This window comes from Aythya ferina, assembly GCF_964211825.1.
Source record: "Aythya ferina genome assembly, chromosome: 24".
NCBI lineage: Eukaryota > Metazoa > Chordata > Aves > Anseriformes > Anatidae > Aythya > Aythya ferina.
The window spans coordinates 4,455,270-4,469,734 of NC_140322.1; the positions used below are offsets into that span (position 1 = coordinate 4,455,270).

A 14,465-nucleotide genomic window follows, 5' to 3' on the forward strand; every position below is an offset into this window, starting at 1 on the left:
GGGATGTGATTTACCCATGTGGAAAGTAACCGATCCGCAGGCTCCGCCGGCAGCCCCGTAACTGCCAGGGCCGCAGGAATCTGCTCGTGTTCCCTGGAATTTGGACATTTTTTGTTGCACCCATTTCGGGTTGCTTTCCAGATTGTCACTCAAGCGCAGGGCACGCCCCCTCCAGGAGGCTATTTAAAGAGAAGCTGATGTGCAACTTTCTCCAAAGAGAGACGAGAAACTCCGAAGGAGAAGGGAGTGAGAGTGAGCGAGTCAGCCGGCAGCCCGAATCCCCTCCCTTGACTCGGGATGTCCGGCAGCGTGGGGACGGTGACCTGGACCCTGTTCCTCCTCCTCCTCGCACCTGGCTGGGTACGTATCGCCCTGCAGCCGCTCCGTTTGCTCTCTGGGCATTGCAGCTTCTTGCTTCGATGCGTGTGAGCACTTCAGGCTGAGTACCCCTCTGCAGCTGCCACCTGCCGCCGGAGGTTTCCCAGAGCGTGGCTGTGCAAACGCGCAGCACAAATCATCGCTCTCAGGGCTGCCCCGTGCGTGACACCCGGCACCTCGGGATCTCTGAGCTCCTCGCAATCGAGAGTGGGTTTTGTTTTGCTTCACTCCCCAGAGCTAGAAGCCAGCCCTGGTTTACGAGAGGGAAGGATTGAACAGAGAGAGGTGAGATTGCTGGGCTTACAGCACTGCAAGGAATAGCCTCATCCCCGTTTCTTACCATCATCATCCTCTCCCAGCTGCCACTGAATCTACCCATTTGTCCCTGAAAGCAGTGATTTGAGGAGGAAATCAGACTGCAGCCTCTCCGGGGCAGGGGTTCTGTCTGTGTTTTTTTTTTGTGTGTGTGTGTAAAAGTGCTTGCACAGAGCAGCTGATTCTGCTTACGACGTTCGTGTGCTACTACAGCGCCAGTAATATCAGGAACATTGCCGCAGTCATTAATGTCCTCGTTAGCATGAGATCTAAATTGCAGTAAGTGCCTTTCAGATTGAGGAAGAAGTCAGGTTCACAGGCAGAGCCACTGCTTCGCCAGGCTGCTTGTGCTGATAGCTGCAGTAACGTCTGGCTGATTAGCTCTGATTGCTCCTGGCAGCGCTCAGCAACGTGCCAGCCCCTGTCCTTCCGGGAGGGGTGTCCTGGGCACCTGGCACAGCTGAGATCTGAGGGTAATTTCTGCTTTTTGGGGTCATCCTCTTGTTTCTTGCACTGGCAGCATCGTGCCAGACATATAAACACCAGCAGTGGATTGCGTGGCTGTGTCACTTCATCGCTGATCAAGGATGCTGTCACTTGCCCTAAACCTGCTGCTGGGTGTTCAGAGGTGAGAGCAGAACCAGGGCGCTGGCAGTTAGGTTTGGCTCAGCCTGGGCAAGTCTCCGTGCCTCTGCTCTCTGCCCACAACACCGGGGTCGTGGTTCTCACCCCTGGGAAGGGGCTGTGCACGGGGCGCTGCCGCAACTTGGGAAGGTGCCTCGAGCCCTGTGGTGCAAGGAAGGCAGGTGTTATCCCTGATAATTGGGTGTTTGCAGTACGTGAATAGCTGTGTTTTGACTGCTTGTTCTATACCAGGCTTGGAGTGTGAAAGGGAACCAATTATGTGTTTACTGCATTACTTCTACCTCGCAGCATTAACCCCTGGCTCCCAAGGCGCTTTTCAAGCAGCCAGCTCAGCTTTGAAATGCTGCTTCCCAGCCCTTTGAAGGCAGTCGTGAGCCCAAATTTTAGAAATGCTCTTTGGTTTGGACCTCTGAGCTGGTTCCCTGGGCTCATACAGACATAGAAGAGGACTGAGAAGCCATCCCTGGCGGTGCCACTGAACTGCTGCAGCGGTGTGAGCTCGTGTCCCCCAGCTCACACCTTCAGGATGTAGGGGAGAGGTTTTAGGTGAATGTGAAGCAGGAGGCACGTTCTCACCTCTTTTCCCCCCAGGTATCTGGGTTCAGCCCGCAGGGCAGGCAGGAAGCTTGTCCTGACTCAGCTGAGCGGATGGGACGTGGGAGGAGTGGTGGGAACACGTGGAGCACAGACACGGGATTTCTCTGGCCAGGATGAGTTTAATCCCACTGGGGCTTGACCATCGCTTAGGGTCCCATGAGTGGCAGATTCACACGTGATGTTTGAGATCCACATGAGAGCTGCCAGCAAAGCCAGGAGCAGCGAGTCAATATTCTGAGCTTTAGCCCTAACTCCATAGCCTTGGTCTGTAATCCTGGTCCCACTGCTCTTCAAGTTCCCAGAAATATATTCTCAACAGAAACAAGATCAAGGCTGTTGTCAATCTGAAGTTAGTGGTGGTAAAAGGGTGTAGTTTTAGGGACAGACCCCTTCTGCAGAGGGGCATGAAATGTCAGGTCTTTAGGTGGAATCCCTCTGCACCCAGGTGCTAGGTTAATGGTTGGTCTGGGTGATCCTGGAGGTCTTTTCCAACCTGAATGGTCCCACGATTCCATGAGGTGTTGGTCTTCGGGTTGGTAGCAGAGCCTGAATGTGAGTGCCTGCAGTTCTTTGGGAGCGTTTGGGTGGTTTACACACAGTATTGAAACGACTCCTGGAAGCAGCCCTTGAAAATCACACAGGCTGGAGAGTGCTCCGTGGAAATGCAATATAAGCCATCGTTTAGGCTCCTTGAAATTGCTGTGAAAGCAAATTAAGTAATGGAGAACTCTAGGAAGTTGGTTCAACGTTGACTTTCTACCAGCTGCTCCCAGCTCGAGAAGTTCCCCTGGCCAGCCAGCTATTCAGTGCTCGCAGTTGGGAGCGCACGAGCCAAAAAAGATTTCAGCTCATTCTCTGCTCTCCTGGGCCTGTGAGAGGAGTTATAAATAGCACGAGCTGACTTTGCTCAGCAATAAAACAAGCAAACAGGAGTCCCAACACACCCTGAGGCCAGGTGGACGGGGTGAGGAAAACAGCCCCAGCTGAGCTGACTGGTAGGAAAATCTCTAAATAATGAAAAAAGCCCCACAAATGTGGCCAAAATGGGCCTTTTAAGCTGTCCTTTTGTGCCTGGGTGGGGAAATGAGGCACAGAAGAGGTAGGGGTGCAGTCTGGCAGCAGGTCTCTGATGCATCTGGGGTCTGAACCCAGATGTCCTTGTGCTGAGAGCAGCCGGAATGCAAGGAGCAAGCGGAGCTGCTTGTAAACAGGAGGTAGAGCCAGGTGGGCTGGCTTCTTTGGGTGACTTCTCAGAGGAAATAAACAGCACCAACGATGATTAATGAAGGCAAGAAAGAAAGCTCAGTTGGGTTTAATCCCATCGGATTCTTTGTTGTCCTGAAAGAGGTTGTTTTGCTTTGGCTTTCAGTAGGAGAGATATTTTGAGAGTGTTCCTTTATATGGCCTGTGGCTGACATCACGCTGGAAAATGCTTGTTGTCGTCGTTTTTTTTCAGTGCATGAATTGCATCTTAATATAGGCCCCGTGTTAGGAATGCTTTGCCTCTTGTATGATCTCATGTGCCCCCCACCCACTCATTCATGGTTAAATAACACGTCCTCTTGGCAGCTCCAGCAGCCCCATACATGAAGAACAGTAGGGAAGCAGTTCTGTATTTTTAGCATCTTTTAATGCACTTCAGCAGCTGGGGAGGGCTCCAGATGACATGCCAGCTCGCAGCAAGAGGTCCGAGCACTGCAGTCTGAGAACAGCTGGGCTGCAGGCAGGAGAGGCTTAGTTCCAAAATACTTTGCACCAGGGGTTTTCAAGAATTGTGCTGGTTCCCTCTGAGCAGGGTAAGGCTCTGGGAGGTCTTGTGAGTGGAGATTTAGGCTGATCCCTTTCCTGTGCCACACTGTGCCGATTGTTGCAGAAGTGTAAAGCAGCTGGCATCTCCTGCCCCGTGTGATCTCAAGTCAGAACAGCTGCTTTGGGCAGCAGTCAAACAGCTGGAAAAGCTTTACTACTGGTATTGGTGACAAACAATATCCAAGGAAGCTGTTTCGCAGGCAAGGGCTGGATAGGGCATAGCAAGTGCAAGCAGAGCTGCACCAAGATGGTTTTTGCCTCCTGGCTCTCTCTGATCCAGGTGTCCGTCCTCCCCCAGCGGCTGCAGCCCCTTCCTGGCTGGACGTTTTCATCCTGTTGGGCTCCCTCCTCTTCACCGACCCCATTTGCAGCTCTGAGCACAGATGCATGCGTTGTGCATGAGCTCGCAGCGATGCAGGACCCCAAAATGTCCCGCAGGTGTCAGCTGCCACCACCTGCACACAAGGGCTGTGCCAGCCCTGCAGCAGCTCCCCAGGGCAGTGCTGCGGGTTGGGGCCCTCGCATCCCTCCGAAACTACCTGGGGAGCTGGAGTGGGCAGAAGCTGAACAGGGGACCAGGGTTAGCACCCAGATTTTTCCGAGGAGGTGTAAGAGGAGCCCACAGGCCGTATGCTCTGCACCTTTCACAGCTGTGGTTTTGGTTCTTGCCCCAGTCTGGGGACGTGCAGAGCTCAGGCTGGTGTTTGCTCTCCGAGCTGATTCAGGACAAGGAGCCCCAGAGCGAGGCACTGGAGAGCCCCTGGGATTTCTGCAGAAGGCAGCCCTCCTCCAGCCATGGTCGTGTCTCTGTTCAGGGTCTGGAGTGGCCCAAAAGCCAAGGGTGGGCTCCAGCAGGTGGGCAGCCCCTGGGAAATGCTCCAAGCAGGGCCCCAGGGTCCCACGGAGGGTTGCCTGAGTGTGCTCCCTGCAAAGGGGAGAGGAGAGCACTCTTCTGGGAATACTGAAGACAGCGCAGGATCCAGGGGGCAAAATGGGACTCGGGAGCCTTTGGTTTGGTTTTCAGCCCTGCTGGCTGACTTTGGGCAAGGCCTTGCTCTCCGTGCCTCGCTTTTCTCATCTTTGGGCTGGACCTACTGGTGCTACTGCAGAGCGCTTTGGTGTCTCCTCCAGGGCAGGCTGTGTAAGAACTGCTCGCTGCTCCTGCTCCTGCTTACTCTTTTATCACTTCCAAGGCAGCGGGGGCTGAGCTGCGTGTGGGACTCCTGCCTGGCTGGCTTGTGGGAAACTCACTCTCTCCATGGCTTGTCTGCCCTCCAGGTAGAACCGCAGGCCTGCACGTACCCCTGCCAATGTCCCTCGCAGCCTCTGCAGTGCCCTGCTGGCACCAGCCACGTGTTGGATGCCTGCGGTTGCTGCAAGGTGTGTGCCAGGCAGCTTGGCGAGCTCTGTTCCCTTCAGAAGCCCTGCGATCATCACAAGGGACTCTACTGCGACTTCTCCAAAATCCACAGAGGCAGCGGGATCTGCTTAGGTGAGAGACGTTCGTTCTGTTATTGTGCAGTTTTCCTGTGGCCCCTGCAGCCCCCCCAGAAAGCCCCCGGCACCCAGAATTTCCTGCAGCTCTTGGGGACCGATATGCACACAAATTACTTCTTTCTGCAATGAAGGACGTTTCCAAAGGCACGACTGGGGGCTTGGGGCTCTCCTCTGTCCCTGGGACGTGATGGGAGAGCCTCTAACCCGGTAGTGCCTGCGGGTAAATATCAGCCAGCTGGGCTTTTGCTGGGAAGTGCTGCTGCTTGTAATATCTCACCCCAAATCTCACTGCCTTGCGCTGGAGATTGGCATTTTGCACTCGACTGCCTACGTGCAAGAGGCGTAACACATTTCTGGCTTGAGCACCTGGGTGGAAATAGCTGAGCAGGTCATTTGTAAAACAGAGCGCACGTGGAACCTGAGAGTCACCGAGCCAGGTAAACACAAACACAGACCTGTTCTCCCCAAGCTAATCCTGGTGCTGCTTCTCAGCACGGAAAGAATTGCTGCTCTGGTTGTTCAGTAGCTATTTTTAAAGCATGCAGAAATGTATTTTGGTATAGAAGGAAAAAATGTGTTCTGTCAGTCTCCTGGTCTTTGTTTAAAACCAAGACTTACCTGCCCGTCTCTGCCAGGTGCTGACTTTTTTTCTTTTTAATTCAAGCTTTTCAAAATAGTCAGGAACACCCAAGGGCAGGAAGGTCGGTGTGAACGCTTTGGGAAGTGTTCGGCCACGGCACGTGGCTTCTGTGGAGGTGCTCAGACATCGACCTGAGGTGGGGGAGTTGGGAGTTCTGGGGGAACCACACTGTCCTGCAATGCCAGGATCACATACAATCATTCCTTTTTACCTGAATTAATGAATATAACTGTAATGAAGGTGTTTTCTCCTTCCTTTTGAGATGTTTCGGTAAGTTATGTGTCATGTCCTGCCCTGGTTATTGTGATCTTTAGAAGCCACGTGAGCTTCCTTGTGCTTTCTGTAGGCATTGGTACACCAAACCTCAATAAGTCCAGCTCAATAAGCCAAGTCTGATAATACCCAGTGGGTGTAAACTGCCTAATTAGGGCTGGAAATGAAGCATGTGTTTGTAGCAGGAAAGGTATCTGAATCACTGGGATGATTTACTTGTGTGCGGAGAAGGCCCCATCTCAAAGACTTTGCATGAAGCCTGGATGTTTTTCTTAAAAAAAAAAAAAAAAAAAAAAAAAAAAAAAAAAAAGAAAAGAAAAGAAAAAAATGCTTCCTATTCCTGTGAGGTAGGGGCTTGATGCACAGATCTCAGAGTGAGAGCCCCGGCTCTCTGCTCTGTACAAAATCAGACTTGAAGGTCACAACAGTCTTTCCTGCCTCTAAATGAGAAATTAAGATCTTCATGGCGAAAATCCCAGGTGGATACGGAGCAGGACATCTCCTCTCCCTAAATTGGACCGAGGATTTGGGCCGTGTCCTTGGGCGATATTTTTGTGATGTCTACGCTGCTCTCTTGGAGGATGGGGAATTGTGGAGGCAGCGAAGGCAGGTGAAGCTGAAGTGATGACTGCAATGAATGGTAGGATTGGGCTGTGTGAGTAGAGGAGAGAGGGCTTGGAGGAATCCAAATAGGAAGATACAGGGGGAGCAGGAGGAGCAGAGAGGTGTCTCCGTGGCTGGATGTGGTGTGTGGACGTGGGCAGTGCCAGTGGTGCCAAACGGAGCTGGTGAATAGCAAAGAGCCCCCTCTGCCACTGCTGCCATCCCTTTTGGTGCTTCATCACGTTGGGTCAAGGGGAAGGTGAGGTCGCCGTAGGGTAGGAGGAGGCATGACGGAACGATTGGGTTCCAAAAACATCATAAAATCCCCAAGCCACACTTGGGTGGGGAGGGAGCGGCGTCAGCGGCTCCTCGGGGAGGGAGAGGGCTTGGGCTAAACAAGTGAGAGAGGGCTTAAAAATAAGTCTGAACGGCCCCGCAGAGGGAAAGTGGATGGCTTCCACTCCAATGGAAAAAGTGAGGGGGTTGACACTTCTCGGTAAGAGCACAGGAGTATTTTTATACCAATGGCACCGAAAAGAGCTGCGAGTTGAGATCCAGCGCTGGTGAGAAACGAGGCAGTAGCAAACCAGGAGGATTTGTGTCCCCTCGAGGATGAGGAGGGATGGAAAGAGGCTCATTGTTTGGGCCAAACACTTGGTCGGAGACAACGTTCTGTTCCACGGGCAAGCAGGACTAAGAGGAAAATAGATCAGGTTTCCTGGTAAGCCTCCTCAAGCCGCCAAGAATCCTTCTTTTTGGTAACTTCCCAATAAATGTTTGCATGGATTTTTTTTTAAGGGGTCAGAATCGCAGAAAGCGGCAGCCGACTATCCAAAAGCAGGATTTCTGTCCTGTGAACAACTTCTGAGATTTCGACATTTTGCTTCAGACTGAAGGCAAAAACAAAAACAAAAACAAAACAAACAAACAAACAAAAAAAACCCAACGCATTAAAAAATACCAAAACTTCCTGTGAATTATTTAGAATACTTGTTTGGCTGTGCCAGAACTTTCTAATTCGGTTATATCAAAATATTTCATCTTGATATTTATAGTATCTAAAATAATTACCCAAGGAAAAGGTTTCCCACGATGGATACTGTCCAATAAGTATTTTGGTTCAGACACGAGCTATTGTAAGAGCATAAAGGAAATCTTTGGTATCGAGTTGAAATGCTTCAGTTGTTTCTCATTGGAAACATTCACAAAGTTGGTCTGTGCCTGTGAAGCTTTTAATCAAATCACAATTTTCTGCTGGAAAACTTTGACTGGAAAACTTTGGGCTAATACAAATGTAAGAGCTCGTGAGCGCTGTTCACACCCACAGACTGAGGATCGCTCCCGTGCGTAAGATGTCATCGTGATTCCTTTTTTCTCATTTAAGTTTTACCGGGAAGGAGTGAAAAAATTCAGAGAAGGGCTGGCGGGGAGAGGTCTGGAGATCAGAGTGAACAGAGAGAAAGAGAAAAGTTGTGGCAGGAAGGAAGACCACCAGAGGGGCCCCAAAGGTCATCAGCTCAGCGTGTTGCTTTCCTTTGGTGGATGTGGGAGAACGGCTCTTAGGAGAAGCCCGTTGCCTTTTGGCCTCTTAAGAACAGCAAGGGGCAGAGCTGCTGGCTCCCGTGCCGTGAGGAATGCACCTTGCACAACGCCACGGGCTGGGCACTCTGAGCCCCACGGGAGGACCTCTGAGGGCTGTAAAGAGAAAGTGCCCCTTGGTGGCTCGTCCAAGTGGGGGACGGGGTCTGGTGGAGCGCTTTGGGCGGTCTGGCACAGCTGGAGCCACTTCCACAAATCAGCCTCAGTAACATCCTGGGGTCAGGGAGCCAAACACTCAACGTGCCAATTGTGCTGCAGCCAGCCCCGGGGTCACAAAGTCGGGGAGGGGTCTGCACGTGGGGCTTGCCCCTCGCCAGCAGCCCCTTAACCCCCGAGGCAGAGGCCGTGCTGCCAGCCCCCAGCATCGGCTCAGCTTCTCCTCTTCCTCTTCCTCCAGCTCATGAGGGTGCGACGTGCGACCTGCTGGGCAAGATCTACCACAACGGGGAGAGCTTCCAGCCCACCTGCAAGCTGCAGTGCATCTGCATGGACGGCGCCATCGGCTGCATCCCCCTGTGCTCTGACGACCTGCGGCTGCCGTCCCCCGAGTGCCCCAACCCCCGGCGGGTGAAGTTCCGCAATAAATGCTGCGAGGAGTGGATCTGTGAGGAGGGCAGCGAGGAAAACCGCTTCGAAACAGCCATGGCAGGTGAGAGATGGGCTGGTGCGACAGGGGCAGGAGAGGTTTGCTGGAGGGTCGAGGCAGGGCCGAGCTGCCTTCACTCACGTCTTGCTTACAGCTGGTGGTGACAGCTCATCCCCTGGCACAAAGCGAGCAGTCTCCTACTCGTTGTCCTCCAGAGCTGCCAGGCATCTGCTGGGGATGGGTGGCTCCTGTAGCACCCTGGCATCTTGCAGCACCAAGAGCAGCAGAGGGAAAGTCAGGCCTCAGAGGAGCTGTAAGATGGCAGGATTGAGCCAGCCTCCCCAGTTGCTGCCTGCCCCAGCCACGTTCCCAGTTAGCTTCGTCTGTTCCAGGCTGAGGGACGGTGGCGCAGCCTTCTGGGTGTGTGGCTGTGTTGTGGGCACAAGGCGCTGAACTCCAGAGCTGCTGAGCCCTTAATGGCACCCAGGGGAGGCTCACACGTCCCCTGACACTGCAGCAGAACTGGCTGCCATCAGACTGGGGTAGGAGCTGTCCCTGTGCTCGCCTCTGAGCTCCTTCTGCCAAGAGCTGAGCGCCTCCTGGGGTGGGTCAGTGCCAGCTGCTCACCTTTGCTGCTGTCCCTGAAGAGCTGGACCAGGCTGGGAGCAGCCACGGTGCTCTGCCCGGCTGTGTGCTGCGCTTTGTCCCCAGCCCTGAACCTTGCCTTGTGTCTCTTCCTCTTGGCTCAGTTTTCAGGGAGGACCCAGCACACAAGCCGGAGCCGAACAACGTGCAGGAGAACTGCTTGGTGCAGACCACCGAGTGGAGCGCCTGCTCCAAGAGCTGCGGCATGGGCATCTCTGCGCGGGTCACCACCAACAACCCCCAGTGCCGCCTGGAGAAGGAGACCCGGCTCTGCATGGTCCGGCCCTGCGACTTCCCCATGGAGAAAACCAAGGTAGGGGCTCAGGGAGCGGGGACACGGCACCAGGAGTGCCAGGGAGCACCTGGTTACGTGCTTGGAAAGCATAAGCCTGTCCCCTGGGGGCTGCTCCACCGTCTCTGTGCCTTCCTGCCCAGAGACGGACAGCGCCCAGGGCTAGGTGGGTTTTTTGTCACGTTCCTGTTAGCCCATTTGTTGCTGCTCTCTCTCCCTAGAAGGGGAAGAAGTGCGTGCGGACCCCGAAGCCACGCCAGAGCCTCCACTTCGAGTTTTCGGGCTGCACCAGCACCCGTTCCTACCGGCCCAAGTTCTGCGGCAGCTGCACGGACGGCCGCTGCTGCACCCCGTACGTCACCAGCACGGTGGAGGTGGAGTTCCGCTGCCCCGAGGGGGACTTCTTCCAGAGGAAGATGATGTTCATCAAGATGTGCTCCTGCCACTACGACTGCCCGCGAGACAACGACATCTTCCTGGCCACCTACCACCGGAGGATGATCGGAGACCACGTCAAGACGGAGCGGCAGTAGCCCCCCCCGTGCCAGACCCACGGGCCGAGGTGTCAAGAGGGCCCTGCAGTGCTTTTGTGGCTGTGTCCCGGGACATCGCAGCCTCTTCCCCCTCTGTGAGGGGCTGTGCTCTTCACGGCAGCGCCGTTTGCCACCAGTGGTCCCGGTGGCCGTGCTGACAAGCCAGGGTGCATGGGGGAACAGCCCCTCCTGTCCCAGGCCGCTGAGCTGCAGCCTGTGGTTGCCCAAAGGTCGGCGAGGGAACTGGAAACAGGCTCGAGCTGCAAACTTGATCCATGTTCCCACAGACGAGACGGGAGAGCGGATCAAAGCCGCACGGCTCCAGCCTGTCTCCAGCTGCGAGCACGCTGGGTACAGTTCCCCGTGGCCGCTGGCCTGCCCAAACCGTGGCAAACCCAGAGAATGAGACGGGGGAGGTCCGGGAGGCCTGAGCTAGCGCAGGGCTCTGCAGCCTCTCTTCCAGCAGAGCGGGGCTTTGGTGGGTGTGGATGCGAAGTGTCTTGGTGAGGAACGTGGTCCTGGCCCCGTGCTGAGCTCCTGCTGAGCCTTTCATTTTTTTTTGGCTAATTGGACCCAACAAGTTGGGAAAAGCTCCCTCCCATCCCTCTGCCCACCTTTCCCCCTCCCACCTGCTTTCCCATCAGCAGCTTTGTTCCACACCAGTTTGCTCCCGGAGAGGCCGGATCCTCCACTGGTGACCTGCTCTCCGGGCAGCTCCAGGCTCTTTTTTTCTTTCCTGTACAATTCCTTTAGCCTCATGTGCCCATGAGGATGACAGCAAAGAGGCAGAAGGGAGCAGTGAGCTGTGCAGTGTCCTTGCAGGAGCCCAGGTGTGGCTCGGGGCCTCCTTCTGAAGATCTGAGCCCAGGAAGGATTTCCTTTGGAGAAAAAAGGAAATTGCTCACCCCTCTCCCTGGTGCCTGTTTCAGACCCAAGGAGCTCTTCCAGGATGGGGGTGAGCCAGGCTGCCTGTCTGAAGCGTGTCCCCTGTGGGGGCAGCTCACGGCAGATCTCAGCGCAGCGAGGAGCATTTCTGTGGTCCCAGTCTGTGATCACTTCGGAGGTGGCTGGGGGAGCCGGGCTTTGCTGGCTCGTCCATGCCCAGCGGGGCTGCGGCTGCATTTTGGCTCTGGGCTCTGCTGCCTGTGGGTCAGGAGCAGCACGGTTCAGCTCATTCATCTCCCTGCGGAGTCTCAGGGCCGGTGTTTGTACACAGAGCGTGTCTCTGGAGTTAGACAGTGACAGGGCCAGTCCTTGGTGCTGGGATTCTCCACCTCTGGGTTCGGTGCTCACCACGGCCCTGTGGGACCGGCCACCGGCATCCCCGTGAGCCCGCGGCCAGGCTGAGGCTGCCCCGTGCATCTGGGCAGCTGCGGCGCTGAGCCCTGCCCCACCACCGCTCCTGTTTTGGGGCAAAACTCAGTGCCAGAGGACAATCCGAGCTGCTCACAGGTGCTGCCCTTCGCAGCCCGTAACGCATCGCCCTGACTTGGCCACCAAAACACCGCCGCGAGGCCAGCGCCCCACGTCAGCCCCTCGCCTCGCTCTCAGCCTGCGGAAGCTCACGAGCCTTCAGCCTCCCGTTACGTGTAATCAGTTATAACTGTAAATAATTCCCCTGATGGTTCCTGAGGTTGTTTCTTCTCTTTGTAAAGCTCTTTGTACAGTTTTTGTACCCTGTTATCACAACCGTGCTTGGGGCCTCTTCGTGATGGAGATTTTCCCCTTGCCCTCCAGTTTGGCTCTTGACTTTTCTCCTGCTGTTTACATGGCTTCTGAGCGTAAAACTAAGCCGAGGCTGCAACTCACTCACCGCTAATAAATCTATTTTGTATATCCCTGGCAGCATCCCTCGGGGCATGGCCCCAGCCCCTGGCCCTGCTGGGATTGGTGCCCTGGTGCCCTCAGGGCTGGCAGCAGAGGGGTGGGTGGGGAGCCGGGGGGGTCCCGTTCCTCCTCCCAAAACGCAGCGGTGCTGGGGGCAGTGCCACAGGCACCTGGGGGCCCCCAAAGTGCAGCCGCTGCTCTGGGGGTGACGAGTGGAGCCTGCCCTTCACCGCTTAACGACCTGAAGCCCTTAATACCCGGTTAAAAATAACCCCGGCAGCAGATGTGCGCAGAAATCGGTGATAATGGGGCCAGAACGCGAGGGGGTTGTGGTGGCTTAGCGGCTCACGGCTGCTGGCTCTGCCCCCTCCCAGCCTCCCTTCGCTGCTGGGGTGGGCCTGGGGCTCCCTGGGGACGAGCCCCCCCTGCCCCAACTGCGCGCCCTTGCTCCTGCTGGACCCGGCCTTTATGGTTGGGGGATCCCAGAGAGGAGGTGCTGCCATGGGGGCTTTTTCTAATTTTTTTTTTTTTATTACCACACTGAGTCTCCTAAGAACCAGGGGGGACACCAGGACCCCCAGGGGCAGCACTCCCAGCCCTGTGGCTGAGCTCCCCATGGGCAGGGCTGGGAGCGAGGTTCTGGAGGCTGCTGGGGTCCAGGCACCCAGTGTGGCCTCTGTCCCCCACAGCCCAGTGGCACCACGAGGCCAACCCCGGGGCTGTCCCGGGGCCCCACCACCCCTTATCGGCCCTTATCGCCTGCTGCCTGGGTGGCCGCGATAACCAGGGCAGGGCCCGGGGTGGCTGCTGGGGATAAGGCAGGGTTTGGGGGGGTAAGGCAGGGTTTTTTTGGGGAAAAGGCAGGGTTTGGGGGTAAGGCAGGGTTTGGGGGGGTAAGGCAGGGTTTTTGGGGGTCCTCACCCTGCTGAGGAATGAGCAGCTGAGGCTGAGCCTCGGCCCTGTGCTGCAATAACCAGAAATCACTAAAAACGAGCCCAAAACCACCCCGAGCCCAGTGCCCTGGCAGAGGCCGGAGCTGGGAGGCCGCCGCCGGGCCCCCGCGTGGGGAGGGGCCGGGGGGACCCCGGGGGAGACCCAGGGGGGATCCCCGCGCGCTCCGCTCCTTATATGGTTCGGCGACGTCACGGCGGCGCTCGGAGCCCCGCGCCCCTCTCGGGGACACCCCCTCCTCCCCTCGCCCCGTGACGTCACAGCGCCACCTGCACGCCCCGCCCACTGCAGCGCCGCGGCGGCGGCTCCGCCCCCTCGGGTGTCGTGGGCGGGGCGTGAGGCGGAGGGGGCGGGGCCCGGCGGCGCGGGAAGGCGTGGCGCGCCGTGACGTCACGGGGGGCGGGGCCGGCGGCGCAGGTGGAGGCAGCGCGGAGCGGAGCGGCCCCGGGCCGGTAACGGCGGGGACGGGGGGGGGCGGTCCGGGAACGGGGGGGGGGTTGGGAGGGACCGGGGGGGTCCGGGGCCGGAGGGGGCCGTGGGGTGCCCGGGGGTGCCCCCCGTGGTGGGGGAGTCCCCGGTGGGGCCGGGCCGGGCGCGGGGTGGGAGCTGCGGGAGGGTCCCGGTGAGCGCGGGGAGATCCCGGGGGCAGCCCCACGACCCCTCCCCAAACTCGGGGTCCCCCCTCGGGGTCCTTCCCCTGCCCGGCCCCGGCTGCACAGCGCTGCCCCCCCCGGCACCCTCCTATCTATGCCCGTAGCCGGGTGCCCGGTGCCCCCCCGGTGCCCCCCCGGTGCCCCGGTCCCGCTGCCTGCCCTCGAGCCCCGCCGCCCGGTTTGTCCCGGGGCACTTCGCCTCCCCGCTTCCCCTTCCAGGCCGCGCTGTCCCCTCCCCGTGTCCCGCCGGTCCCTGTCCCCCCCCCCCTCCCCCGCCGCCAGCCCCACGGCTCCTCCGTGCGCGGGGCCGTTCCCGTGGCCGTGCCCGGTGGGGGCTCTCCGGGGCCCGTCGCTATCTTTAGGGCTGTGTTGCAATGGGGGGGGTGTGCCTTGGCTCGCCGCTGCGCCGCAGCCGCCTCCGTGCCGCGGGGTTGCCTCACGCCCAGGCTCTCCCCCGGGGCTGGTGTCGGGGTGCCCGGTGCTGTCTGGGGACCGGGCGGTGCTGGGCCCTGCTCGGCACGGGGCTGGTGGCAGGGGGCCGGTGCCGTGCCCTGCGTCGGGTCACGCTGTGCGGAGAGGAGCCTTGCCACGGGGCCGTGACTTGGCACGGGGCACGCTCGTG

At 57.6% G+C, this 14,465-nt stretch overlaps 2 protein-coding genes across 4 annotated transcripts in view; both read left to right on the plus strand.

Moving 5' to 3' along the window:
- Nucleotides 1-217: 217 nt before the first annotated feature.
- Nucleotides 218-12,248, plus strand: LOC311423460 (CCN family member 2-like). Its single transcript, XM_084497466.1, has 5 exons — nucleotides 218-360; nucleotides 5,023-5,236; nucleotides 8,754-9,005; nucleotides 9,692-9,900; nucleotides 10,101-12,248. The coding sequence occupies exons 1-5, from the start codon at nucleotides 298-300 to the stop codon at nucleotides 10,410-10,412; spliced, it is 1,050 nt and encodes a 349-aa protein (XP_084353592.1). The 5' UTR covers nucleotides 218-297; the 3' UTR covers nucleotides 10,413-12,248.
- Nucleotides 12,249-13,511: 1,263 nt separating this feature from the next.
- EPB41 (erythrocyte membrane protein band 4.1) overlaps nucleotides 13,512-14,465 on the plus strand; it is an 86,328-nt gene continuing 85,374 nt past the window's right edge. Inside the window, exon 1 of one of the 3 annotated variants that reach the window (XM_084497449.1) lies at nucleotides 13,512-13,642. The gene's annotated coding sequence lies outside the window, so the exon portion shown is untranslated. The remainder of the gene's footprint in view (nucleotides 13,643-14,465) is intronic. The other 2 variants (XM_084497450.1, XM_084497448.1) reach the window with 2 other exon arrangements.

What these genes read in the sequence shown, in the direction of transcription:
- LOC311423460 (XM_084497466.1), top strand. Translation starts at nt 298, where the DNA reads ATGTCCGGCAGCGTGGGGACGGTGACCTGGACCCTGTTCCTCCTCCTC. An exon ending in AGGCAGCGGGATCTGCTTAG is followed by an intron (nt 5,237 to 8,753) that starts GTGAGAGACGTT and finishes CTCTTCCTCCAG; the next exon opens with CTCATGAGGGTGCGACGTGC. An exon ending in TCCCCATGGAGAAAACCAAG is followed by an intron (nt 9,901 to 10,100) that starts GTAGGGGCTCAG and finishes CTCTCTCCCTAG; the next exon opens with AAGGGGAAGAAGTGCGTGCG.